We start from the raw sequence: 27,480 nt of genomic DNA, 5'->3' as shown, positions 1-27,480 counted from the left end.
GATAATGGCCCACTTCAGTGCCCATTGGGTTGGTTCAATTACATTGATAGGTTCTGGCATGAGCTGCTGAGTAAAATACACAGTTAACAGTACAAAATGTCGCTTGAAAATATCATTCACTGAAAAGCATGGTGACTTTCTGAGAAAATGTATGGGAAATTCCCTTGCTTCTCATCAGATGCTTTACTTGATCTTTCACTTCAGGTTCTTTTATTCAGGTTAGACACTTTAAATCTAGAGCTGGTCAAGTAGGGTGGTTTTTTTTTTCACAGAAATCAATACCCGCACCTCTGTTCCTGAGAACTTGGCTATTTTTAGGAAGAAGTTTGAATGGAAATTTTTCACATTCTGCAATGGTCTGATATGGTTGCTTTTTCATACTGGAACAGAAGTGATGAAATACAGAAAGAGAGAAATTGTTTATGTCCTATACCTGGCTGTAGCCAGAAGTGGAACTGCAGGAAATCTCACAAGAAAAGCACATCTTGTAGCACTTCCAGTCCACCTGCCTACTGTAATAAGCCTCCAGACTTTGCTAAGCCAAACTTGGACCCTGAATCATTTGTGAAGGGTTCATGGATAATGAAAAAATAACCATCTGTAGCCAAGTCTTGTTTCAAAAATATACTTCTAAATAATTTGTAGATCATTTACATTTAAATTGCTTTTATATCCCTAATAATGTTGTCAATGTCTTCCAGCAAGAGCTGATATACTTCACGTTCAGCAGACAGGGCAGTGCTGAAAACACAGAGAATCTCAGCCTTCTGCTTCAAAGGTGCAACGAGGTCCAGCTTTGGGTTGCCACTGAGATACTCCTTTGCAGCCAGCTCTGCAAACGTGTACAGCTACTCAAAAAGTTCATCAAGATTGCTGCCCAGTAAGTTACTAAAGCTACAAAAAAATCCTTGAATTCGCATGCTTTATTTGGTGGGAAAGGCAAAGTAGGTGCAAGAGCAAAGAAAGAAAACCAGTTTGTCTTCCTATGTTTTAGCAGTGTAGTAAGCATACCTAGATAAAATTAACACCAACAAACACTGGCCAAACCTAGACGTGGTGGACCATGTGCTGCTCAAATCTTCCCCGGCAGCCTAGCAGCTGCGTCTGCAGCATCAGCTGCAAAATCTCTGATGGTGCAGAGATATCTCCTTTATTAGCAGAGATAACCGGAGGACCATATTACAAATTTTTTTGAGCATCAACACGGTTATTCATCAAAGACTACACTGAAATCAGAAAACTCTGTTATAACCTACAAAGTGTCCTACCTGTAAGGAGAAACTGGCTGTTTCTCCTGTGAGTGAGCTGTTGCCCCGTGTTGTCCTCTCTGGAGTAGTCTCTTATTTATTGGAGCGGGGGTTCTTCATTAGTTAGATTTGATGGTCTGTTCTTGCACTACTCCTAAATAGTGCTGGCATTTATTCTATGCCCTGGAACAAAGTGCAAATATATGCTATACACAGAGAGTTCTTTTCTCTGTAGTCACTCTTATTTTAGTAACCAAGGGAATGGAGCAATTTAAATATGCGCAACCATTTTCTTTGCCTCTCTCTCCACTTGTTAGTCTTCTGCAATATTTGAATATGCATGTTCATGGAAAATGTATAATTTGTTCCCTTCATCGACTGGGTTGATTTAATTTGCAAAGCACTTACATAGAAAGGACTGTTCTCTGCTGAAGCAGTGCCTTTGGTGAAATGAATTCTTCTAATCTAGTGTAACTCATAAACGTGATTTGATTTAGTTTGCAAGTTGTATTGTATCCAGTAATACGTTCATTTTCTGCCTTATCTTAATGACCATTCATTTTCTGCCTTAACTTAATGACCAAGTTTGGTCCAATTACGTCAAAAACGGTTGGTTCTGTGTGCCTTGCTTGTACCACAATAGCATTAATTTGCATTCCAAGAAAAGTTTCATGTCTGTCCCACATGAATAGGGATATATTTGTCACCAGAGTAAAATCTTGCACTATTTGAATTAATTCCATCTCTGTTAAGTGAAAAGCCGAAGTTGTGGAGACTAAATACAGTTGTCAGTAAACAATAGACAGGCTTTCCCAGTACATTGCGGAAGCACCCATCATCGTAGCCTGTAGATTTTGTAATAATGGATACGCAAATAAGGAAGTGTGTAGTTTGATTGGGATCTTTTTTTAATCAGAAAAGCTGCTTTCTGAAAGAAGCCATTATCATATCTCATCAGTTCTGGAAGAGTTGATGAAAGAGGAACAATTAGGGTGGAGGGGTGGCGTGCTAAGCAGAGGAGTGCATCATGAGGCGCAAACCAAGCAGCCCTGCTATTTTATTTATGACTAAGTCAGAAATGTAGGGAGCTGTGAGCAGCTCTGGGTGCTCCCTGTTCTTTGCTCCCAGATTCAGCCAGGAATCTGTGTCTCTGACTTTCAGCTTGTCAGGAAAGCACCAGGACTAAGATCTGAAGAAGCTGGAAGACTTACACAGTGTGCCAATACATAAAGGAGAGACAGAGGTTTTGAAACATGAATACCTACACTTCTGTTGATGAGCTAGTCTAAAACAAAAAACAAGTGTTTTGATAGAGAAAATTAATTAGCATGTTGTTAGAAATTAACATCCTGAGGAGTTACAGAAACAGGTCAACGTAAGGTTAGAATAAATGGATTAAACAGCAGCCTTCTTGCTTCCCAAGTGGAGGCCAACTGTGAAAGATGTACCATCTCTCTAAGGTTCTTTGCGAGGAACGGGCCCATCCAATAGACCGTTCATCCAAGCTGTGCTGAACACCTTTCTTGTTTTGGAATTAATTACCTTTGGGAGCTGCCTGACTTTAATGATAAAAGGAGTCTAAGCAACAAAGTTAGGATTAACTTTAAGACAGCTGAAGTGAAGTGAGAAACACTGTCTCAAGATAGTACACAGTGATGAGTGCAAGCTTTATAAAACTTGTAACAAATGCTGCCTGTTTCCAGTCTAAGGCCTTGGCACATACTTTTCCCTGATGATAATTCCCAGTGAAGGCAGTGGATTCACTTGTACTTAAAATTATCTTAAAAGAGGATTCTCTGTCACTCACATACACACACATATGTTTATAGTGGTCTTCAAGTATCTGCAAGAGAAAGTGGCATTTTTTTGTTTGAAAAGGACTCGATATTTCAGGATTTCAAATTTCCTAATGGACTAGGAATAAGCAGGGTCTGATTGTATATAGTAAAATGTCAAAAAAATAGAGGTATCAAGCAAATTCCATAGGGACCTGTATTGGAGCCAGTGCTAACTGCAACTGATTTATAGGGATATGTAAACTGAACATTAATCAGATTTTCAGACAATAAAAATGATGAGGGATTGCAAATACATTGGAAGAGAGGAAAAAAAGAATGATCTAAGGAGTCTGGTGGCATGTGCAAACAACAGTAGGGTAAGATTTAATTTAGATAGATGTAAAGTAATTCAGCTAGGGAATGCTAATACTGAGCTGAAGAAATAAATGCATGATTGTAAAGAACAGTACTGTGACAAAGGTCCTTGGGTGATAATAGATGACAAATTAAAGGCAAGGACAAAGTGGGATGCTGTTCCAAATAAAAAATTTTACATTTGTTTTATATTTGCATAGGAGAAAGGTGTAAGAACTTAGAGCCAAAACAGTAATTATGTTTCTCCTTCCCTGCCCACTGTCTCACAACATCTCCTTGATAGGAAGGAAATGCATGAGAGAAAAGTTAAAATAAATTACAAAGAATTCAATGAAGGATAATAACAATATGGAAAAGCAGATTGCAGGCCATGGCCACAAAGAGAAATTGAAGGAACCAATAATGTGCAATTTACAGAAAAAGATGAAAAAGGGGATGAAAATATTTGAAATACAACAGAATAGAGGTCAGGGATTTTTCTGTATGGTAAAGGACAGCTGAGAGTAACTTGAACATTGAAAAGGGAAAATTACTTTTGACAGCAGAGGGAAGAAAAAACAAACCTGCCAACAACAGGGTTGATGAGGCAGTGGAACGTTTGCTAAAAAACTTCTTAGAGACCCCATCACCTAGACTGCAGGTGGTCATGAGAGGACATTTAATGAGTTCATTATGTGGAAGATGACTGTATGTTAGTGCTGAGAGTTGAAATGGGACTTAGTAACCTAGGATACCTGTGCATTCTATTTATCTCTGATTCTGAGTGCAAAAATTCAGAATACGGCATTCATATTTTTTATTCCACAGCTGTAAAGCCCAAAGAAATCTGAATTCATTCTTTGCTATTGTTATGGGTCTCAACACTGCATCTGTCAGCCGGCTGTCTCAGACCTGGGAGGTAAGACACATCTTTGTATCTTTTAGACTCTGTCAAAACCATTTCTTACAAAGGTTGTGTACTGGTGAATTACCTTTTCTTTCTAATTATTGGTTTTTCATGCTGAAATCAAACAGGGAGCAAGTGTCAGTAGAGAAACTTTGCTGTGACCTGAAACCTTAGATACACAGCTATTCAGATAAAACTAAATGTGTCCTTCCAGAGCTTTTAAATAAGGACAAAGCAAGGAGATCTTAAGCTCTTAAAAAAAAAAAAAAGTCAGGTAAATGATCCTAGCATTAAAATAGATGTCAGAATAGGAAGTTTTATAAAGGTGGCTCCAAACAAGCAATACCTTATTATGGAATAATTTCATTGTAAAGAAATACAGAGTAGAAATAAACCCTCTTTAATCCGCCTTTGTCAGCTCTTTTGTAGCTGCTCATCTTGAACAACAAAGTTAAGAAATGGGCCGTGAATAAGGAGCGTACTGGAGAACAGAGATTTTCTGCTAAAGATGCTACCAGTTCCTAGACAGATCATGGGATGTTTAGAGGAGGGTCCCACTGGGACCTGTGTTTATATTGTGGTTTTGTTTTTCCCATTCAAGTATTGAGTGGTAGTATCTGCAAGCTTACTATATCTGCTGATGAACCAAAAATTGGGGAAGGAATAATTTAGTGTGATGGGGTGAAGCTTCATCCCTCCCCCATGTCCCCAACACCAAAGTGGGCAGTACTCAAAAAAGAGCCATCTGTAATACAAAGTGATGGAGAATGCCTGTGATCTCCTGCCTTGGAGATAATCTTGAGCACCAACAGGTGAAACCAAATGGCCATCAGAGACTTACAAACCAATCTGACATTGTCCAGAGCAAAGCCTTCCCCTTTAGCTGAAATCACGCATATGGAAACATTGCTGCCTGTGTCAGTGGCTTTGGCACACCGAGAAACAAGGGCAGTGACTGCTTCTGCAGGGAGGAGTTTACAGGGACTCAGGCAAGGAGGAGCTATCTTTAAATAACAGGTAAAGCAAAAAATTTAGAAAAAAAAATACATATGGGAGGGCTACGATACAGAAACCCTTTGTCTCCCCTATTTTTAAAATGCCTCACCCGCTGGGAAACGTTTGCCCCTGCCTGCTTTTATGGGTTGCCTTCCTCCCATTTCTCTGGGCTTTGAGTGGAAGGGACTAAGTATTGTATCAAAGGCACTCGGCAGCGTTGGTGTAGATCTCTCCCGCACAGAAACATGCAGAAGTCAGCTGTGTGATGGGACCTCTGGAGATCATGCGCTGCTAGTGGACTTCTCTCAGGAAGAGCAGAATATATTCCTTGTCGGAGAAGGAGTGCATCTGCACTCCTTGCATCTTTACACATATTTGCACATATTTACATCTGTGCACATATTTGCATCTGTAAATATGTCGCATTTCTGTGTGTAAAATATTTATGTAGTCACATGCATTTTTTTATTTGTAAAACTTCACTGCACTAGAAATTTCAAAAGCAAAAAGTTGTTTGCATTAGTAATGTGACTTCTAGAAAGTAGAGCAATGTTTATATATTAATTATAATTACTTACACATGTAAATGAAGCCACCTAAATTTAAGCAAACCATTTGACACTAAATTATACTGGCTCTGCACTTGAATTCTTAAATAAGTAGTATGCTCTCAAGCATATTCTTCTGCTTTTTTTTACCACAGTATGCAGTGTTTTAATGAGCCTAACTTTCTCTGATTGAAGATACTAAAAATTTGCAATTGCAATTCCATGTTCAATTATTTTAGCACTTTAATCATACAGCACATCCACTTAATCTTAATTGTTCTAAATCTGTGTTCTCTTGGTAGTGTCATTGTGGCTGTCAGGGTGTAAGGACAAAGGCAAGGCAGGATTTGTATTAAGAGGGGTATCTTAATAGACTAACTAGTATGCTTGGAAAAAATAGACAGGCTTTAAGGTCCACACACTGTTCTTCAAGTCTGAAATACCAGCAGCAAAATTCAAACTGAAGAACAATTGTGTTTTAGGGGAAGGCTGATCACAACAAATGATTTAACCTGGATGTTGATTACAGCCTGTGTTATTGCTTCTAACTTGATACAGGTATTAAGGTAAATGCAGCAGACATGGAAGCTAGGGAAGAAAATACAACAGCTGTTAACAAGCAGTTTCCATAAAAGAAGGATGCAGGTCCCCGAGGCAAGGCTGCAGATCTGGTGCCTCACTGGCATCACACGGAATGTGGTCTGTAATTAGGGCTCTTGTAGCTGAGGAGCGGAGGTTAATAGTGGCCTGTTGGTACTTACAGCAGGTGCTTCACACACAGCAGTCTCATGGAAAAAAAATGCCTCAGTATTTTTCTGCCTAAATCAGCTTTCGTTTTTTTTTTTTTCTTTTTCCCACTTCAGAAAATTCCCGGGAAGTTCAAGAAACTTTTCACTGAACTTGAAAGTTTGACAGTAAGTACAGTGTTGACAGCAGAATAGCATTGCTTGTCTTTACCTGTGTTCCGTCTTCCTAATTTATTTTGAGGCTGCCTGTCATTATTGTCTGGAGCTGGAACTTGTCATGTCAGGTCTGTGATTTGCCAAAGGCCATGCAGCCCCCCCCAGAGCTTAGAGGTGGTCTCCAAACATGAAAAGGAGAAAGGCTGTATTCCTGACAGCTGGAGGAAGGGCAGAGAGAGGCAGATGTAGTGGCAGTTCCCCAGCATCAATTTGGAAGCCGTTCTTTTGCTGTGGTGGTTAATCAGCCTTTATCCAAAGCGATGTGCTGCGGACCAGGAGAATGGGAGGACAGTTCAAGTTTGGAGGAAAACAAAGAAAAAAATCTAAATCTGAGGCTAAGGGTCTTTGTCACCATTATCAAAGCTGAATAAACAAGTGTTTCCTCTAGCTGTCATGGAAGTGGGTACATGGTGAGATCACTGCCTGGCGCAGGGAACATGAGATCCAGCCTTTAATGGTTGTCACGCTTCTCTGCTTGGAGTCCTGTATAAGTTAATGTGTTTTCAAGATCATGTGTGAGCTGGTGTACAAAAATGTTCATTTATATAGGAAATCGAGATGACTTTTTGAATTACTTAACACCACTGAAACATACTCTGTTATTTTCTTTGAAAATGTCCAATATGCTCCATTGACCTGAGAGCAGGTTTTGTTGGGATTTTTTTGTTGTTGGTTTTTTTTTTTGGGGGGGGGGGGGATGTTAAGAAATTAATCAGCAATACATTCTGGGATACATTTTGTGCTAGATAGTAAGCTGAAGAGATTTTGCTAATAGAAATTTGTGGCAAAATTACAGAGCAGTCCCAGTGAATCTATTCTGCAGCTTACTCCCATTTTAGCACTGCTTCATCTAGAGGAATGTAATTGCTTTTGTTCTGTTCACTGTTTATGTTTCCTGTTCAGTTTAGTAAGTCACCTAGCTTAGAAAACCTTTATCTACCTCGTTTCCTGAAGAAACCTTTTATATCTAAATCATGTTCAGATCATAAGCCCGTAATGGATTTAGAATTGCTCTTTTTATAGCCTATTGATTTTTCTCTCTATTACCCAAATGGTTTTGTAGGACCCTTCTCTGAATCACAAAGCTTACAGAGATGCATTCAAGAAAATGAAATCTCCGAAAATCCCCTTCATGCCCTTACTTCTGAAAGGTAATGTTAAAGCTTGGCTGCTCTTCTTCTTTCTGGTTAATTAAAATAAGCGGAAGGTTATTCTTCCTTCATGTGGCCTTATGATAAGTATGTGGCAGATGTAGGGATATCTGCAAGGTAGCGCTTAGTCTGGATAAGAAACAGCTGCCTTTTAGGACAGGGGGAAGATGGCAATTTTCACACAGGTTTTCAAACTTCACTACCTTCCCATCAGGTGTGGGCAGAGGAGTGTGCTATTGCTTTGGCCACATCCTCTTTGGTGGAAGAGCGAGACCTTGCAAGCCTCTGAACAGGCTGCCCAGCGGTGCTGGGTGCACCTGCACAAGCAGCCTCAGCCACGCTGCTGGTGTGATGTGCTCGCCCTGCCTCGCCGGGGTGGAACTACCTGCTGTCATCCTGAGGGTGGAACCTGTCCCATCTGTCAGTTCTCTTATAGGACTGAAAGAGATTTTTAAAAAATCTTGGTATTAAAAAAAAAAAATTAGAAATATTAAAAACTAAAACTACTTGCTTAACGCCGTGAGCTGGGCAGCCAATTAAGTGGCAGGTATTTAAAATATTCCATTGTCCTGAAGTCATAAATTATTAATTTCCATGTCTTTGAACATGGGAAATTCATTTGATTATTCCTGTATTCCAAAAGTGTTCTCTTTAGGCTGTTTATTCCAACCTGCTGCTGCTGCGAGTTTAAAATGTTTGAAGACAGTTCTCCAGATCAGTCGGTGACAGTTTGGGAGCCATCAGGCACTTCCCCTCTTTGCACACATCAAAGGAGTTTGCATTAATTCAGTTGGATACAATTATCAAGGCTTCAAAATCCATATTTTTTAAGTGTTCTCAAGTATGTCTTGCCTGCAAACAAAAGCAGGAAACATAAACAAGTAACTTGTAACAGTGATGTTTGTGCAGCACTGCAATATGGTGTATAAGACCGTGCACGTAAAGAGAATGTATTTGAGATAGCAAGGATACTTTACAAAATAATACAGTGATTTTCTTCAATACAGTGATCCTTAAGGAGGTGCTGCCCAGGTTGGTAATTCCCAAAGTATCACACAGTACATAGGACTGTGTCATTCCGTGTCACGCATGTTTGTATTAATGTTATTTCCAAGACCAATAAAATAAGCATTGATAGCATAGAACTCTCAGTAACAGCAAATTGCTGTCTTTCAACATGAGAGGATCAAAAGTAGTTTCAAGAAAAAACTGCAAATCATTAATAACCTTTTTTTAATTATGAAAAAGAACTTTAAAGTGTCCTTTTAAACTTAATTAAATTTCAATGTGGAGCTCTCTTAGAGCACACATACAGAGCTTTTGGAAATCAGGCAGATTTTTCAAACATAATAAAATACTGTGATGTACCCTTACAACATAGTTCAGATGCAATTTTCTGCTCCACTGAATTTATCTAGACTCTTAGTTGTTGGCTGCAAAGGAAATTTCTGTTCCTTCCACCTCAGAGGTACACACATTGCTGTCATTGACTCAAAAAGCTGTGTGGAAATTTCTGTTTCCAGTATACGTTTTTTCATCAGAAGTGATGGACAGGTTTTAACTGCAATGATACAGAGTCAAATAATGGGTGTGTCCTGACGCTGTGTCCTTTCCCTGTCCCTTTTCCTGGGTTCCCCAAAGCACACCAGAGAGGAGGTCCCACTCCCTCCTTTCCCCCTGACTTTTAGGATGCTGCCTAGGGGAAGAGAAGGTACTGGAGGCATCCCCAGCAGATGCCATGCCTGCCCCATTTGCTCAGGAGTGCTGGCTGGCATCCTGCACGGCCAGCCAGAGGCAGACCCCAGCCCAGCGCCCTGGGGGTGCAGGACCTCTCCATCACAGCTCTGCCTAATGAGTCCCAGCACGTGATGTGGTTAACATTTCCAGTCTAAGCAATTGCAAAATGCCCCTCAGGCACAGAGCGAGTCTTTGAAACAAAAGGAAATAAATCAGGTTGACTGTTTTGGAGGAGGATGAAGGGGCGGCAAGGTGTGAAAAGCAGCCCACCGTCTCAGCTGCAGGCTCCCAGTCCTAAAATCCCCTGAAACTAGGGGGACCAAGTGGGCATCAGGGAGTCCTACAGATGAGCACAGGAGAAATGCTGAGATGCACAGTTACACAGGTGGGTTGGAGGTTGGCACCTCTGCTGAGTAGGAGACGTCGCCCATTTACTGTGTGCTGTTTGCCTGCTGGCAGACACAGCTGTGACTTCTAAGAAGCAATGGTATCGGAGTGCTGTCTCTTTATAAAAATGCCATCTCCTCCTGGTACTCCTGGGTACCCGCACATCCAGGAGAGAGCTGATGGGGGGCATGGTGTGGTGCTCCTGCTGGTACTTCCAGTGACCCAGAGGATGCACTGTTGGAGGCAGAGCTTCGGTCCCCACGGAGAGTCTGTCTATGTCCTTGGTACTTCATGACAAAGATAGGTCTTACTTTGTGTCCTACTATGCATTATAAAAATGGAGAAAATGACCTCAAGTTACTGTTTTAATTGTAATCTTAATTTAGCAACATGTGCTTTGCCTGATATTCCCCTCTCTCCAGCTCATTACACTGTGTTCAGTTCCCTTCCTGGAGCCAAATATAGACCTTTTCCTTTTCCTCTCACTGACCTTTTTGGTTGCCTTTGCAAATTCTTTCCAACAACATTGTGTAGAAGTGTTTTTTCCCTAGCCATAATGCTAATTTCAAGGCTTTGAACTCCAGTTCGGTGGCTTGTGTTTGATTTCCCCAGCTGGCCACTGCTGTAGCCTGTATCTCTGTGGGGGACTTCAGAGTCATTGTGTCCCACAGAGAGGAAGGGATGTCAGAGCTGAGTGCAGTGCCTGGTAGCCTGTCCCCATGGCTTAGGGACCAGCCAGCCCCAGCCTGGGCACAGCCCTCGATGCCGCAGGGTGGGGACAGCAGGCATGCCATGCAGGGCTATCCCTCTGGATGCCTCTGCCTGCTCCCAGTCATCCTCCGTATGATATATATGCACCGCAGAAGTAACACAGACCAGGTTTAATAAGAAATCTGTGCTCCCACTTGAAAATGCTTCTGTTACGATGTGTACGTTATGTTGCTATCTGGTAATCTCTGCACATCATCATTGCACCAGACTTTTGTTCCACTGTTACAAGGTATTGTGTCAATCCTTAATGGGATGTTTTCCTCTTTTTTTTCTTTTTGTTACTGTTTAGTCATTTTATTTCTTTGTATTAAACAACAAAGTTGTGAAAAAATAATTATTTTTCCTTTATTTTTTTTCAGATGTAACATTTATCCACGAGGGAAATAAAACTTTTCTGGATAACCTTGTTAATTTTGAAAAGCTGGTAAGCTAATTTCATTCTTCCTGTTTTTCAGAGATTCATGTTTTCTTCCCTTTCCCTTCCTTATCTTGTAAGACTAAAAAGTTTTCTTCTTGCTGAATCAAGAGGAAGTACACAGCAGTAAAAAAGAGTGCACAGAGTAAAGGAGCCAACAGTTTATCTCCCCTGCCCATCCTCCGCTCCTCTCACTTCTCATTCCTTCCTGCCCTACTTCTGTATTAAATGGCTAAGCCAGTGATGGCCAGCATCACTGCCACACACAGTCCGCTCTTCCCCCCCACCCTTCCCAGTGAGATCTGTTCCTTTGCACCACGTCGTGGACTATTTCTCCTCAGTTAAGTTCTCCTGCTTCAGCTTTCTCTGAATTATATTCTTTTTTATCAAGGCACTAAAGAAAATGTTTCTCCAGTTTCTCACTTGCCACTGGTATTCTAATTCCTTTCTTTATTGATAACATTTTTGTAGCAGTGATAGCTACAGTTATATATCTGAACAGTGGTGGAGTGGAGAAACTTTGATTTTTTTTTTTTGTGGATTTTGTTTTTGTTTGGGATTTGGTTTTTTTTTTTTAATTTTTTTGTTTGTTTTGTTTTTGTTTGGAGTTTTTTGTTGGCCTGGAGTATTTGCTCAAGAAACCAAAATGTTCTTCCCGATTGCTCCAGATATGCCATGGGACTGTTACTCCAGACGGCTGTGCCTGCTCAGTTGTCCCCAACTATTTTCTCCATGTGTTCACACATTTTTGAGAATCAACGTGCAAAGATGGAGTTATTAATGAACCAGATGTTGAACTTATTTTCACATCCTATCGTAACATACATTGTCTTTCAACTTGCAAGCAGATGTAGACTTTGACTTCTGAACCTGAGGCCCTCTTCTTGTGTTTTGTGTTTGATTTCCATACCTTTTCTTGTTGCGGAGTTTACAAGAACACTGATTTGCATTTAATGAAAGGTTTTCTTGTCCCAAGTCCATTAACTGTTTGACCTTTAGGTGTTTGCATAAAACTCATTAGCATGTTCTTCTTCATTGCCTCTTGGAAGTACATCCAATTAACATGTAAATTAAACTGGCCCATGATGCACAATAATTGTTACTAAAATCCCCCCACTGGCCCATGTATTTATTTAGTGAATATGTAGGATTTGATTCGTGCTGTGGCTTTAGCCAGACCTTGTTAGTTTGTTTGGTTGTTGTTTAATCCTGTATGTGTTTAATGTATGCTGGGCTTGCTCGGTAAGGTTTCCTATCCTTGCTGTCACCATTGTGTCTCCAGAGGCAGTGGGAGCTTTGCTAATTGACTTCAGTGAGCCAGGATTTCACCTTTTCCATGCAAATGGATAATGGGCATTTTAAATGGGAAGGGAGAGTCTGAGGTGATGGTGGTGGGGTGAGGGTTGTTCAAACTGACACTTCCTTCAAATTATTAGTCAGATCACGCCCTCGGGAAATGCTGTCTTATGGAGCCCTGCACACATATGAATGCAGGCAATGGCGCAAGCTTAGGAAGTGGGGCTTAGGAGAGATTTAAATGAGTGCAGTGGAAACTCAGGCATTACACGTATTGCAGAGCTTCATCTGGATGCTAAGGTGTTTAGTGGGGATGAACTTACTAACAAGATGCATCACACATAATCATATATATATCAGTTCATGTTTCTTTTGTAATTATAAGGGCTTTATCCAAAGGAAGAACGTATTCCTTGGTTTTTTTTATACTGTGCTGAACACTTTCTGGCCTCTGCTGAGAAAAATTAAGATTGACATTGACTCCTGCTTGGTTTGGATCAAGCCACTGAACCTCACCTGCAAATTTGCTGTTGCATAAAAAGAAGAAAAGAATTATTCTACCATAGCAGATTACTGCTTGGGGAAGGAACTTACTGTCATAAATGCATAGAATTTCTACTTATGAATTTCAAAGCAAAGACGGCTTTGAAAAGATGTCTCCGTTTGGATCAGTATTTTAAAATATTTCATTTCTGCATTAAGCACCTGACCTGAAGGAGGACTCGTCAGTCTGAACCATTGCTTTTTCCAACTATATCAGATGGTTTAAAAAAACATCTCTCCCCGCAATCCCTACTTCCTTCATGTTCTTAGATCATCATGGCCACAACAATCCTACCGTGACTGAACTTGATTTGACATGACGTGATTGCGGTGAAGAGAAAGTTAATTCAAAACATAAAGAAGAGAATTTGCAAAGAAGAAAATTAAATTATCTTTTTTCTCAGGAATGTTGCCCAGTTTTAGCAAAAGTTCAAGGGATTGCAGCAGTTTATTTAACTCCATGTTTGGTAAACTCTAGTCTAGAGTAGTGTTTGATCACATTTTAGTATGATACTCACTTCTTCGACTAAATCTGAAGGAATAAATGAAAATATCGTTTTACACTGTTGTATCTCAAGGTATTTCCATGGTGTTTACTGAACTGCTTCACTTAAAACGTGGCTTTTTCAGGTTTTTTTCTCTAGTCAGCCATCACCTATATCTTAGCAATGACATCTTAGCCACACTCCAGCAAACTCTAATACAGGTCAATGGCCATTACCTTTTTAGATAACACCTTCTGACCAGTGCCTTCAGCTGTAAGGGCTGTGTACATGCAGCTGAGGATTCTCAACCCCCACCCCCAAATATCTGTGCAGTTCCCAAGCCTGAGTTTTTGTTGTGCCTCTGTTAAAGGAGTGCTAATGACCCTAGGTATCCCGTGGGCCAAAAAGCCCCAAGAAATGGGTGTTACTCGTCACACTAACAGTATGCAAGCACCTGTTTAAACAGTCAGGAAATAGCATTTGCTTTGCAGATGAAATAGCTGGTTTTCTGTTTTATAATTGGATGCCAGAGAATTGTAAATGGGTGGAGAGAAATGCCTGATTAGGCTAATAAAAGAGGGATATTTGGGATTCTGCTTTAAGAGTGTGTTACACAAAGAACTTCTTCCCTCACCTGGGCATCCCCTTCAGAAGTCAGTCTTGGGATGGACCCCCACACTGACTGACTGCAAAGGAGAAACAGCAAAGTATGACAGGGTGTGTGATAATGGGGTCTCTCTTCTAAAAGCCTGGTTCAAAGGGTATCAGCCAGAAAACATCACAGCAGCAGCACTGGTGGAAGCTGTAGCTCTCCCAGTACTCATACTGTTGACCATGAAATCTAGGATATCTCATTAGAACTTCATTATAATCAGCGCAAGCACATCAGCACAAGAGATTGTGTGATTTCATGGCAAATGAAGCACGTCAGGTAACAAAAAAAAATTATTTTGATTCACTGATGAAAAGAATATGAAGTTTCCATTAAATGTGCTGATCTTCTTGTGATGAGCTTCTCTGTGGAGGACCCTTGCAAGCCACTCTCTGGGTGTTGAGAGATGAGCTCTTCTGCGTCATTCTTGTCTTAAACATACTTTCCTCAAGACCGTTAATCCTTTCCACCTGATTATTTAAGAGGGAGATGTGACAAGAACACCAGCTGTTTGCATGAGCTATTACACATTACTGCTAACTGCAATTCGCTTAAATTAGTTACTAGATTTGGTGAAGAGTTGCTAAATCCAGTATGCTTTCACCTTTATACCAAAGAAGCAGTCAAATAAAGGAAAAAGGTAATGCCTCAACAACTTCATGGGCAATATTTAGTGAAAATGAGTACACTCCACTGATTGATAGTGAACAATTTCAGTTTTCAGAAGTTGAAGACCTGAGCCTTAATGAGAAACCAAACTTGAACCTTTTATTTCCTCTGCTTAATCTAAGTGAACATCCAATATTGCTGTTAGCACTAGCTTTTCGTAAAATAGTATAGCTACAGTATAGTCTTATTTGCAACATGTCTGTGGGTATGCCAGGGTGCTTGCTCTGCAGCATTTAGGCTGTGGGTTGTTGTTTTTGTGTTGGTTATCATACTGCAGAAAGCAGCCTAGCTGATACTGGTGCCTGATTGGGCTAGTCGTTACACAAGTATACGTTAAGGTATAGTCTGTGCCACAAAGGGCCTTACAGTCTAATTAGACAACACATGGAGACAGAAGGAGAGATTGCAGACTACCGAATGCCCTGGGTAATGCACTAAAGCCAGGGGTTGGACCCAGAAGCACCCACCCAGACCACAAGACTTCCCTACCATAGGCTTTCAGTTTAATAAAAGTTGCAGGAACAAAAATAAGCCGTTGTTTGGCAACTTTTTTATTACCGTTTTCCATGGGCTCTTAGGGAGTTGTTCTCATTTAATCTGTGTGATATAAATAAGGACCTAGACTAACCTTGTTTCATCATACGTTATCACTAAGACAAAGAGCAAAGTCTCTCTCCTACTGTCTTCATTTTTTACCTTACTACAGTTGCTTTTTGCTGTACAGTGTAGGGCAAGGAGATTTTTTTTTTTCAGGCTTTTCTAAAGACAGAATCCATCTCAGATTTTTGCACTGATGTTTTATATCTTGTCTTTGCAGCACATGATTGCAGATACTGTTCGGTCATTGAGACATTGCAGAAATAACCAGTTTGGTGAGTAGGCAAAATTTGCTACTTATTTTGCCTTTGTACAGCCTTGGGGCTTTTTTTTTTCTGCTTTCTTTCCACTTGCTCAGGTTTATTACAGCAGCAAAACGTGGATGACAATTATTGAACTAATTGGCAAGAGGGGCTGTCATTGTTGGAAGGCCAACATAGTTGAATGAAGTTTTACTTTACAAAATGTTTGTAGAAACAGCTGCTGAATTTTTAATAGAGTATTTTCTTGCAAAAATTATCACCTTTTCAAAATACTGCATAAAATCTGTGCCATTTGCACTTAATAATGGAGGCCTCTGATGCACACTGTTGTTTCTCACTTTCCCAGCTATAACCGAGTTAACCTCAGTCTCCCACTAGTCTGTGTTTTGGTAATGGATTTGCAGCTGTCTTGGCTTCCAGTAGCTAAAAGATGGTATTAATCACCACAGCTTTTCACTTGGTTTTTCACCAAAAGCAATTGTTTGCTTAGTTTGGGCTCTTAAGGACATTTCACAAACTGGTAGAAGTCTTGAAGAGACTAAGATCCTGTGGGTTTCATGAAAGTAGTTGACTAGGTAGAAAAGAGGAGAGTGTCCTAGTACCCCTGCTAGGGGAAGCCTGCAAATACAGCTCTGCCTGGTTTAGACACTGAAGGGAACAGTTACGAGTGCCTCAGCCATACGAAAGGCACTTTCTTTGGGTTTCCACCTTATGAGCCACCATGGAATCCAACCCTAAGGGACCATGCCAGAAGATCCCAGCTTGCTTTGTTCTGGTGCTCACAGGGAAGAAACCTTGGTTTTCCTCTTCTCAGCATTTCTTATTTTCTGCGGAGAGGTTAAACACAGGAAGGGGACAAGCACAACACTACTTTAGGAAGTGGTTTGAGTTTTTAAGCCAAACACATTAAACATGTCATTTATTGAGGCCACTAAAACCTCTTTTCCGAAGAGAAGTTCAGAACTGTGCTGTAGCCTTGGGGAAAAAGAGTCTGAACTGTTTCTTTTTTCCAGCTGAATTGTCAGCAGCTGTCATCATGGACTCCAATAAAAAGAAAAAAAATAATGATTTTGTGTATAAATACATGTACCTTGGAGAATGATAGGTTCTGCTGAGAGTTTTGCTGAACATTTGATCTGTAGAATTACCTTGTGTATGTAGTCTTTTTTAAACAAAGGCTGCTTACTATTATGGTTCTTGTTTTATTTTGAGTTATATATATGATGCGGGGAGAGGGAGAAGGTTGTGCTTTTTGGTTTTATTCTGTTAAACCAGATACTAAAGGAAATATTGATAAATCCAAACCATGCCTCTGTAAGGTAGAATGTTTCTTATTTGCCATTATAACATGTAGCATTGGTTCCTGTTCATTATGTGTATTTTCGTTTTTTGCATTTTCTCTGCAAATCTTTCATCTCATTTTTGCCTTTTTTTTTCCAAGTGCTTTTGTAAGTGTTGCAACATAAATCCAAGGTTAATACCTGAGATTTATCATATAATCTGGTAGTCTGAAGTGCATGATTGTTATTTTATTTTACCACAGACTTGATTTATTGTGAAGCTGGCATTGAAAAAGCAGCTTATACAGACATCCCTGTAGGCACTCCCCCCCCCCCCCCCCCCTCCAAATTCATGTAGGCATGAAATGAATTCACTGAATATTTATTGAGACTTTATGGACAGTTTCCTTTTCTGGTGGGCTTGTTTTGCTCTCAGAAATATGAATCTTTCTACTGCATCAACTCTCATCTTGGGCTAAGAGCAGCAGGCATCTCACTGTAGGAAAGAATTCAAACAAAACTAAGCAAGGAATATTATTGTTGTTTATGAACTGTATTACATGCAGTAAGCTTGCAGGCTGAAGTCCTGAAGGATTAGAAACCGGTTAGGTTCCAAGCAAGACTGAAATGCCTTTTTGATGGAATTAATATTTTTATATCCTAAATCCTGAAAACAAATAATAGCGTTTCCAAACCTGGGCAAAGCAGCCTGAACAAATAATATAATTCAAGCTTTTGTCATTTCAGGTGTTAATGAGAAATACAAATGTTTTTCAGTACATTCAGCACAGCTGCTGGGATCCTATTCCCTCAGAATGGAAAGGTCATCTCTGTATCCCAACACACATTTATCACATTGTCCTCTTCTCTCCCACATTTCTCAAGTCAAATAGCTGCTCAGAAATGGCTCCTGAAAATAGCTGTCTGGGAGCCCCTTTAGCAGCTACATGCAGACCTGGCTGCGTTGACATCCCATGTTACCTACACAGCGTCATAAAGCGCTCCTCAGAATCAAGTGGGGTGGTCAGTTCCTGGAAAGCTTCTGTAGCTGGAGAGCATGGCAAAAAGGATGATAATGAAACAAAGGAGAGGGAGGGAGCATGTGAGTTAAGCTGATTGGTTCAGGGAATTTTGAGAGGTTTTCTTTTTTAATTTATGGTAATGTTATTAAAAATTCCTTGAGGACATGGAGTAGAACGGAGCTCTCCAACCTTTGCTTGTTTGTCAGCAGTCAGCAACGTGTGGAAAACCTGTCTTATTGCTTTCTCTGCCTGTCTTGATGGGTCTTGTGGCCATGGGCTTAGCTTTTCCTTTTCCATTTCTGCTGGCCACCAGCCATGCTGGAGGGTTTCACAAGCAGCAAGTTCCCACAGGCCAATGTGGGGCGTAAAGCTTGTAACAGAAAACATCTGCTATTCAAGCCACCCTTCAATTTGTCTGTTACAAAGCTAATTCCTCCTGCTGTGTAAACTCCCATGAAATGAGAGCATGACTCTCGTCTCTGTTACTAGATCAGAAATCAAAAGCATAACAGATCAAAACATGGGGGCCTGTCAGAGCAGCTTTGAAGAGCTTTTGTACCCATCTGCTGCGCTGTCACCTTTCACCTGCTCTGAAGGAGATGATTCAGGGGCCTACTGTCTTGTGTACTTGTGTTAGGGTTGTTTAAAAGTTACAGGCTGGATCGCCCGCCCCTGCTCAAGGTCCCGTTGTGCTGCCAGAATGGCACAAAGGAAACCTTGCGCCACCCTTATAAGGGACAGACCACCTGTACTGTCAGCAGGAGTAAATCTTCCACTTGGGAAGAGTCAGCTTCTTGCAATCCGCTTGTCCCTCCTTTGTGCATGCTGGCTGCCCAGGACTGCCTGCTTCTTTCTTTCTTCTCCCCTTTTCTGTATCTAGCTGTTACCTCATGCACTGCAGTTAAACAGCAAGTCCTTTGGATAGCTGGTTGCTTTTCTGTGACTGTCCAGCACCTGGCAGGCTGGCATACCAGGGACTTGGTAACGCACGGACAGACAAGCAGACAAGGCATGGCTTTCTGATCCATCCCCTTTCTCCTGTCTTGCAGGCAATGAAGTTCCTTCAAAAGAGCATCACGAGCTGAAGCCATACGTCCATCACCTGCATGTCATCGACAACCAGCAAGCTCTGTTTGAGCTTTCTCACAGGATAGAGCCGCGAGTGTGAGCATACACAGCTTCATATAACCTTGTAACTGCAGCACTTTGAATTAAGTGAATGTTTATGCCAAGCATGTTGCTTCCCTATATAAGAACAGTTTACTGAGTTTTATCAGTAGCTCACACAACATGCACAGAAAAATCAGGCAAGAGCCAGCAAAGGAGCTGCTCACAGAGTTGCAGGTCAAGCTTGGTGCCATCCCTGCTGGTCACCAGGACAGGAAGGAGCAGAGCAGCATCCTTTGAGCTCAGGAGCTTGGTTTCTGTGAAAATATTGTTTGGTCCAGTGTAGCTTTCAATGCAGATTCTGCCAGTATTAGAATGAAAGGAAAAGTCGTGTTACAGCAGCAAAACATTTCAACAAGCAACATGCCGCAAGGGAATTGATTCTCAGTTCACCACAGTATGTACCTCACTAATTCAAGGCTGCCAAAGTATTGTTGCCAAAAATACCGCGCAATCCATGCAGCTCCCCTGAGTCCACCGGAGTATCTTACTGAGATAAGTGCGGACAACCAGGAGTAGGAATATAAAAACACAGCACACTGGATGAAACTCAAGAGTGCATCGTGATATGGAGCTCAGCAGTAAACAGTTCACACTGTTATGGCCCCTTAAGAATCTGCTTTATAAAACACACTCTTGAAAGAGCCAATCCACTTTTGTTGCAATTTATGGACGCAATTGTTTGTACACTGAAAACATGTTATTTTCTTCCTTTTCAGTTATCTCAGATTTAGCACCAGCTCCTGCAGTTAACAAGTTATAAATTATTATAGCAGGAGCTTTGTTTTCTGCTTGGATTACAGCCTCCTTGGTGTCTATTCAGAGGCAATGTCTAGATCCACCTACATTCCTAACTCACCTCCTGGAAACACTGATTCAGCAGGTAAAACTTCACCTAACTTGCACAAGCTTCTAGTTTTTAAAGAACAAAAGGGTACACCTTATAGGGTACCAGTGTAATTACCTGCGTATACACGGGGCTCTCAGCATCAGGGCCCCTTTACTGCTTCTGTCCCTCTCACACCCCTTCCCTAGCCAATTCTCGTGTAGCTAAAAGTACTACTTCTGGGCATGTACTGAGGCAGCATTTCTAAAGTCTTGTCTACAGTTGACCTACATCTAAGCTACGGTGATGGTGGTGCTCTGGTTTTCAGTGCTAAGACGTTGCCCTGAAATAGTCTAGTGAATACCACAGGCAATGTGCAGTGTGCTACGCCGTCTGGCACGTGTTTGTGCAGTGACTCACGGTAACGGTCCCTTTGCAGAGCAGGGTGGACATTGCATTGCTTTCCCATTTCTATTGTATGTTTTCCACATGACGAAGGCTTTGAAGAAAATGCTCCTATACTGATATGTGGGAATACTGAAGTAGCATGCTCTTCATCATTGTGTTATCTCTGGTTTAAAGGGATTAAAAAAAAAGCAGCTTTAACAAGTAGTCTCTGGGGGAATCTGTAGAATGCGTTTGGTTTTCCCATCTGTGATATATTGTATAGATCTATTGTAAAGGAAACAGATGTTTCAAAAATGTATTTGCTTGTACTTTGTTATTATCAAATACTATATGATTTTTTTTTTTAAGAAAAAAATCTTCTTTTTACCCAGTAAAAAGAAAAAAAAATAAACTCTTGCTGGCCATGGAGTAAAAATTTCCTATGTTCTTCCGTAGATGTGACTGAACATATTGTAAATAACTCTTTTCTGCAAACAGACCAAAACTGTTCAGATGAGGATACTAGCTGCGTTAGGCTCATTTTTGAAGTGTGAGAACACAAACCAGATACAATTTGCTGCTTGTGTTATTGCAGTCCTTCCTCTGGCTACAGCGCTCACCAAATCCCCACCCTAGACGCATTACCTGGGTGGTTTGCTGGTTTTTGAGCTCCCCCTTGTGAAATCTTTTTACTGTGGCATTCTTTTTAGGAGCCTGTATGTAGACCAGCCTGCATGCTTTAGCTCGTGTGGTGTAACACTCTAGTCCACAAGTTGTTCTCTTGAAATCTGTGGGAGAGGGAGCATGAGAAGGTATTCAGGGTGAGAAGGTGGGCCTGTTTCTCAGTTCACTGCATTTGGCTCTGTTTTGGTAATTACTGCTGATGAAGCAGCAGTGGTGCCAGAGGAGTTTAAAAGACAAGGAAATGAAGTTGGGGAGAGAAACAAAAAAGAAAACAGAAGTAGAAAGATGACTCTATGCTCAGGCTTTGATTTGAAAGCATGCTAGAACCACCTTGAAGGCTCCTCACTCTGCCAGCTCAAACTGGTTGAAGTAGATGGATGTGTTAACTTGTACTATTAGGCTTCAAGCCAGCTGAGGTATTGGCTGTCTACACTGCTCTAACTATACTAAATCAAATATTGTCTACCCCTTGCAGCTGGCATACAGTCAGTTTGAAGGCACATAGCCCGCATTAACCTCGTTATCTATGTTGTGACTAATGAGACTACTGTTTAAAACTTTACAAACTAGTTTTCATAGTGGCCCGTATGATTAGGATGTAACTGTCTGGTCTGAGGGGCCAACTTGGATGCATCAATTTCGCATTGAAAATATGGATATTATAACTGTTACCATAAAGGAAAGGCAAATAGTCCAAATCTGTAGCTAGTATGTCTAATAAAAAAAGGCCTATCAGAGTCTTAATTCAACAGGTGAAGCACTGCAGAGCTGGCCTGCAGACTGGCAAGCAGTTTGAAGGCGTGGTGGTTGGAAGAACTAGAAATAAACCCTGTGAAAGAGAGGGGGACGCTACGCAGCCTGGTCCAGCACTGGTGACACTGTCATTTTTAAATCGTTCAATAGCGCAATTGTTACATAGGATAAAATCCATTAATCTTATAAATTCAGTTTATCACAATCACACCTGGGGTTAAATACTCTGCATCTTTTCCTTAGTAGCTAGGAGGAGTAATTAGAACAAAGGAAAAAGCTGGGTCACTTCATATTTCTTTGATGTGGGATTTTGCTGCATCAAATTTAGATGCTTCTATGACACATCTTTTTGATTCCAGCCCCGTCTTAGATAGAAATAAGTTACATTTGCATGACAGTGGCCAAAAAATAAGTTATCAGAACTAATAAGATGTGCTGCTGTAAAGTTACAAAGAAAGGTGTAAATACTAAACATTTTAGCAGAGTAATATTTATTTACATAGCCTATTTATTGTCATCTTATTACACTATTAAGAAATACTGGGATGAAGTCAATGAGCTGAGGTAAGAACACCTGCCTGTTCCATTCTCTCTGAGTGCCATAATGCTGTCAGCTTGCATTAAAAGTAATAAAATAGAAAACCCCAAATCAAGGTATTTACCTAACTTCTCAGGGACTACAGCTGGTAGTTATCCACCGTTACGAGACCTGGTATATATGAAATGATCTGATTTAACAGAATCAATGTTGCCAATGTTTTCCTTTTCATACTTCATGCTTGTCTGCCTCTGTACATATTATTGTGTTGTGTATTTATGAGAGCTAGTAAGCAATAATTTATATGTCAAAATGGCCAAGCAATACAAGGTTAAAACTTGTAGAAGCAACTGTTACATTTATCTTGCATTTTCCAGTGTTTTTTAATATTGCTTTTCAAAATATAAAAACTACCTTAATGAATTCTGGGCTCTGTGCCTTCATGCCTGTCACACATACTTATTGTTCCTAACTGGAATATTTTACGCTCATTCAGTTCCAGAAACCCTTGCTGTGTTTGCAAGGTGGATGCAGACCAGCATTGCGCCTGGTTAGAGGCTTGGGAGCCTGACCCCCTTCAGAGCTGAACATTCATCTGTGGTCAGTGGGATTTGCTGGTACTGACGTATTCCAGGCAGTTGCAGAAGCAGAGGTGATGTTAATGGGGTCTCAGCTGTGCCTTATCACAGCACAGTCTAAGAGGGGCCTGGAGCCACCATGAGAAGTCCCTGTGGGAGAAGGGAGGAGTAAATCTATCTTCATAGCCTCTGGAGTCTGCTTATCAGCACTTGATCCTCTTACTGAGGACAGCCAATGCTTTCCCCTTTCATCATCCCTGCCAGTGCGGTTTCCTCTCTCTCTTCTCGGCTGGTCTGCAGTGGGGAAGGCAGAGCCCGTGATGGGTTGCGAGTGTGCTGTAATGCAGCTGAGGCTTGTCCTGTCCTTCCATCCCTTCCACTTGCAAGCGCTGTGAACCACTAAACCTGGCTATTTCACACAGAAGTACTTATAGCATGATGTCTTTTCAAAGTGCTTTACAAATAGGCGGTACTTAATCCTCGAAGTGCCTGCACTTTGAATAGCCATAAGCCTGACCTACAAAGTGTTTGTGCCAGTGTTAATATACAGGTGAATTTTAACTGGAAAAATTGAAAACAGTACAAGCTCTAATTGTTGACAGAGCTCTGTAATGATGTTTAAAGATACTTTACAGCCAGAAATCCTTTTGCAGACCCAGCTGTGTAAGCTGAGGAATTTGTGTTCCCAGTTGTTCATCAGTGTCCCCTTTATTGGAGATCATCGCTCCCCACAGTGTAGCCCAGAAGAAGAAGACCTGGGGAGTGTTGCCTAACCTTTTGAGGTTAGTCAGCTGAATTACTTCAGGCTGCATGGAAGCAGATAACTTTGCACTGAAGGGCTCTCCTTCCATCCATCAGCCTTGCTGGGAGGTTGTTGCAGGAAGCTAGAGTGACAATACCTTTAAGATGATTTGCAAATGGGAGGGTGTAGGGCTGAGGAGAGCTGCCCCTGCAGCTCTAGCTGTGCTACCAGAGCCCCAAGAAGAGGCTGAGGCACTCAGCAGCTGATCTCCAGATGTCCCTTCAGACTGTCTTGCTGAACTATTCCGACAAGGGCTCCTCCATTCTTGTCAGCTAAAGACACATTTAGTGGTAGAGAGCTGCAACTTAAGCTGCTCAATGCACTCTCTGCATTTTCACTGAAGTGAAAAGGGTAGAGAGGCCTGTGATGAGCTGTTACTTCAGGAGCTGTGTGAAGATGAGAGGCAGCAGGTGGGGGCAGTTTGCTCTGGGCCCAGCACAGCTCTCTGTGCAGAGTGGGACTGACCTGTACGGGGACAACTGCTTTACCCTATATAGAGGTTACTCCCTCCTCCCAGTGGAAAAACACCCACTCAGCCTGAAAAACAAACCTCCCATATATTTACTGTGTTTCACATCCCAGTGGGCTTTTATGCCCCACAGAGCATCTGCCCTGGAATCCTGCTCTCGTGGTGGCAGCCAAGATAGACACACAGCAAAATCTGAAGAAGGTAAGTCTTCCTCTGCCTCTAAGTACTGTCTACCTCTACACCTACAATGACCACCGTTTCACACTGGAGAGTTGTGCGATGGCACCCTACATCCCTGGTTACAATGCTATGAAACACCTGTAGCCGTATCAGTTAACTGGAGTGCAGTTAATATAAACTCCAGAGACTGAGGAGGCCTGCAAAGGTGGGACAAATGAACAATTTCTGAAGCAAGGAGAGAAGTGTTCTCCTCTGCATTCCCTCTTGTCTGGAAGAAGGTCAGTGGATTTCATAAGACCTTTGTAAATGTCCGTAAAGCCTAGCAAAAGTGAGCTTGAGCCTTGGGGCCTTTCAGAGTTCAAGGAACACCAAGGATACAGTCTGCACACTTTCTTTTAACTTTCATTGCCCATTGCAATGGGTGATGTTTCTGGTAAGCAGTTGTAGCGGTTTGTCCCCCCAGGAGGTCTGTACTGCCTCTTATTTGTAAAGGCACCAGGATCTTTGCACAGATCATCTCATACTCTATGCAAATCCACGCATGTTGGGAACTGGCTGGGATTCAGCATGTTTTTTCCATCCCTCTCCTATCCCAGGCAGACTATGGAAGGAGGAAATGGGGCACCGTCTTGAAAGCCTTGGAAAGCTTCTTTTCCTCTGAAGTGTGTGCTGACCTTTTCCAGGTTCCACTTCCTCAGGACAGAGGCAATTCTTGTCCTTACCTCCCCACTGAGAAAAACACAGCAATCCTAGAGAAACCATGCTGTTAAACCCAGGAAGAACCTCATTTTTGGGTCAAGAGAGAGGAGAGCCATTCAGGAGGTCACATAAACCCAGCAGGTGAGAGGGAAGCTCTTCGTTTGTGTTCTGTGTGTGGGACTGATTGATTGCACCTGGATATTTGCCTGTTTAAGTTATTACTTGGCAGGGAGAGGAGGATAGTGCTGGGTTTGTGTGTGAGATGGACTGTTTGTGGGCTGGCTTTAGTGCTCTGTATGGTCCTGATGCCATTAGTTCCTCTCCACAAGGTTTCAGCTCTTGTCTTTGTAGTAAGGAGTCAGAGCAGCCCTAGGGGTGCTAAGAAATAGTGAATCAACATAGTTTAGAATTAAATTTGATTGGAAAGCCAAACTTACTTTACCCTTTTTAGCATGAAAATATGGATTTAGTAGTGTAAGTTTAGAGAAGCAAGATGTTTTTAAGCAGAACCAGATGAGCTAAACCACACTGAAGGACAGTCACTGGGGTAGCCTGCCTTGAATAGAAGGATCTTAAATGATGGTTTGTGCAAGGAAATGAGTTATACATTGTGTGGTCTTTGGACCAGATTTTCTTGTGGAAAGTTGTCAGGGATTCTAAAAATGGTTAGCAATGGCATACAGCCTCTTCGTAAGCCACAATAATTAGGCGTGAGGTAAATGGCACTGCAACAACAACCAACCAACCAACCAACCAACAAAAAAAGGAAATAGAAGGAAAGGAAAAGTCCTGCCATAGACTCTGCTGAGTGCAGAGCTGCCTCTGCAGGTGAATGGGTTAGACAGGAGTATTACTTAGCAGGGAGAAGTGGCAGCGGCAGAACTCACTCATTTAACCTAAATGGCGAAGTGCCCCTTGAGAGAGGTACTGTCAGCTGTGACAGATGGCTTGAAAATGCAGAGCTGTGCTTTGCTGGAGGGGAATTTACCAGTAAATGTAAATAGGGATGATTCAGACCTAGAAATGGCAAAGGGTGGTGAAGATCAAACCCCAGATCAAGTGCCTCCCTGGTAAGTTACACAGGATTTTGACAAATGCTTGTGAGAGGTCTCTGTGACGCTAGGTGAAGGTTTGTGTTGCTTCATAAGCACTAAGCTGTTACTGAAGTCGCACGGCCCTGATTCCTGCATGAGCTTACGCCCAGCCAAGTGTGCCCGTTGATGGGGGTGACTGTGGTATAGACAAGTGTCTACTGAGTAATTTGGCTCAGCAGCTCCAGGTGACAGTCCTTCAGCCACAAATCCCTAAAAAGTTTGAAGTCTTCAAGTTATGTCAAACAGCTTGGAAAAACTTCCATCAAAACAAGGCCAGCTGCTGCCAGAAGGGTGTCCCTGTCATTCAGAAAGACTGTGTGAAGTCAAGTTGACCTATTGATTTGTGTTGGCTTTTAAAAACTCTGCATGCTCAGCCTGATAGCAGATGCTTGGGTCCCTGTCTATGCTACAAAACTAAATGTACTCTCCAAATCCAATTTGAAACACTGAATAACTGCAAACTTCTTTATCTGCTACCAATGCTGGACTTCATACAACGCTTGTACCTGTGGTCATGGCACAGCACCAGAAAAGGACCAGGCAGAGCTGCTGGGTGTTGGGTGCCCTGTCACGCTTATAGGGATGAAAACTGTGTGGCTGGTGCCAGCTGCTGGCATTGACCTTGGCTTGAGGCTACAGCTACATGCTCCAGCTTCAGAGCACGTTGTTGATTGGAGGCCACTTTTTAAGTCCAAGTAGATGATGATGTGATAGTAGGAGCTAGAAGAGAGGCATAAGACAAGACTGGGAATGGATTGAACAAGTCCAACATAGCAGAGGAAGAACAGGGGAAGACAGTTAGGGGAAAATAACATGCAAATCTGAAGAAAATTCACGTGTCTGAAATACATTTAGGCACTGTCGTTTAGTGCTTATTTTATGACGTTTACTTCATTTTAAGTGAGGTAATTCATTTTACTTTTAAATAAAAGTTTCTGCTGAAGAGTATAATGTAGTTTAGCCAATCAAATTTGATTTTGTGCTTTTGCTAACTTGATTTATTCTTCAGAGCAATTTGAGTGACTCCAGGGAACTTGGTCTGGCTTTATACAAGTGCAAATGAGGAAAGACTTAGGCTAAATGTTAAGATTTTGGAGGACAGTGAGAGAGAGCAACATGGCAAAGGTAGGTATCATTTCCCAGAAATAACTAGACAAGAAACTGCTGGAGCCATGTGTTACTAAAAGACAGGCAGAGTTCTGGTGGGGGGTGTCTCTGCAAAGAGCACATCACCATTTCGACG

The 27,480-nt window shown here is 41.6% G+C and overlaps 1 protein-coding gene across 2 annotated transcripts in view; it reads left to right on the top strand.

Annotated features, from left to right (window-relative positions):
* The window catches only part of RAPGEF5 (Rap guanine nucleotide exchange factor 5), a 161,068-nt gene extending 138,230 nt beyond the window's left edge, over positions 1 to 22,838 (top strand). For both annotated transcript variants that reach the window (XM_075083017.1, XM_075083016.1), the window contains 7 exons: positions 702 to 880; positions 4,208 to 4,298; positions 6,694 to 6,744; positions 7,856 to 7,943; positions 11,198 to 11,262; positions 15,716 to 15,770; positions 19,110 to 22,838. In XM_075083017.1, coding sequence (XP_074939118.1) covers positions 702 to 880; positions 4,208 to 4,298; positions 6,694 to 6,744; positions 7,856 to 7,943; positions 11,198 to 11,262; positions 15,716 to 15,770; positions 19,110 to 19,228 — 648 coding nt within the window. In that variant the 3' untranslated portion in view covers positions 19,229 to 22,838. The remainder of the gene's footprint in view (positions 1 to 701; positions 881 to 4,207; positions 4,299 to 6,693; positions 6,745 to 7,855; positions 7,944 to 11,197; positions 11,263 to 15,715; positions 15,771 to 19,109) is intronic.
* Positions 22,839 to 27,480: the final 4,642 nt, after the last annotated feature.

The sequence above is a fragment of the Phalacrocorax aristotelis genome, chromosome 2 (genome assembly GCF_949628215.1).
Source record: "Phalacrocorax aristotelis chromosome 2, bGulAri2.1, whole genome shotgun sequence".
NCBI lineage: Eukaryota > Metazoa > Chordata > Aves > Suliformes > Phalacrocoracidae > Phalacrocorax > Phalacrocorax aristotelis.
This window is presented reverse-complemented; position numbering and strand designations above follow the sequence as displayed.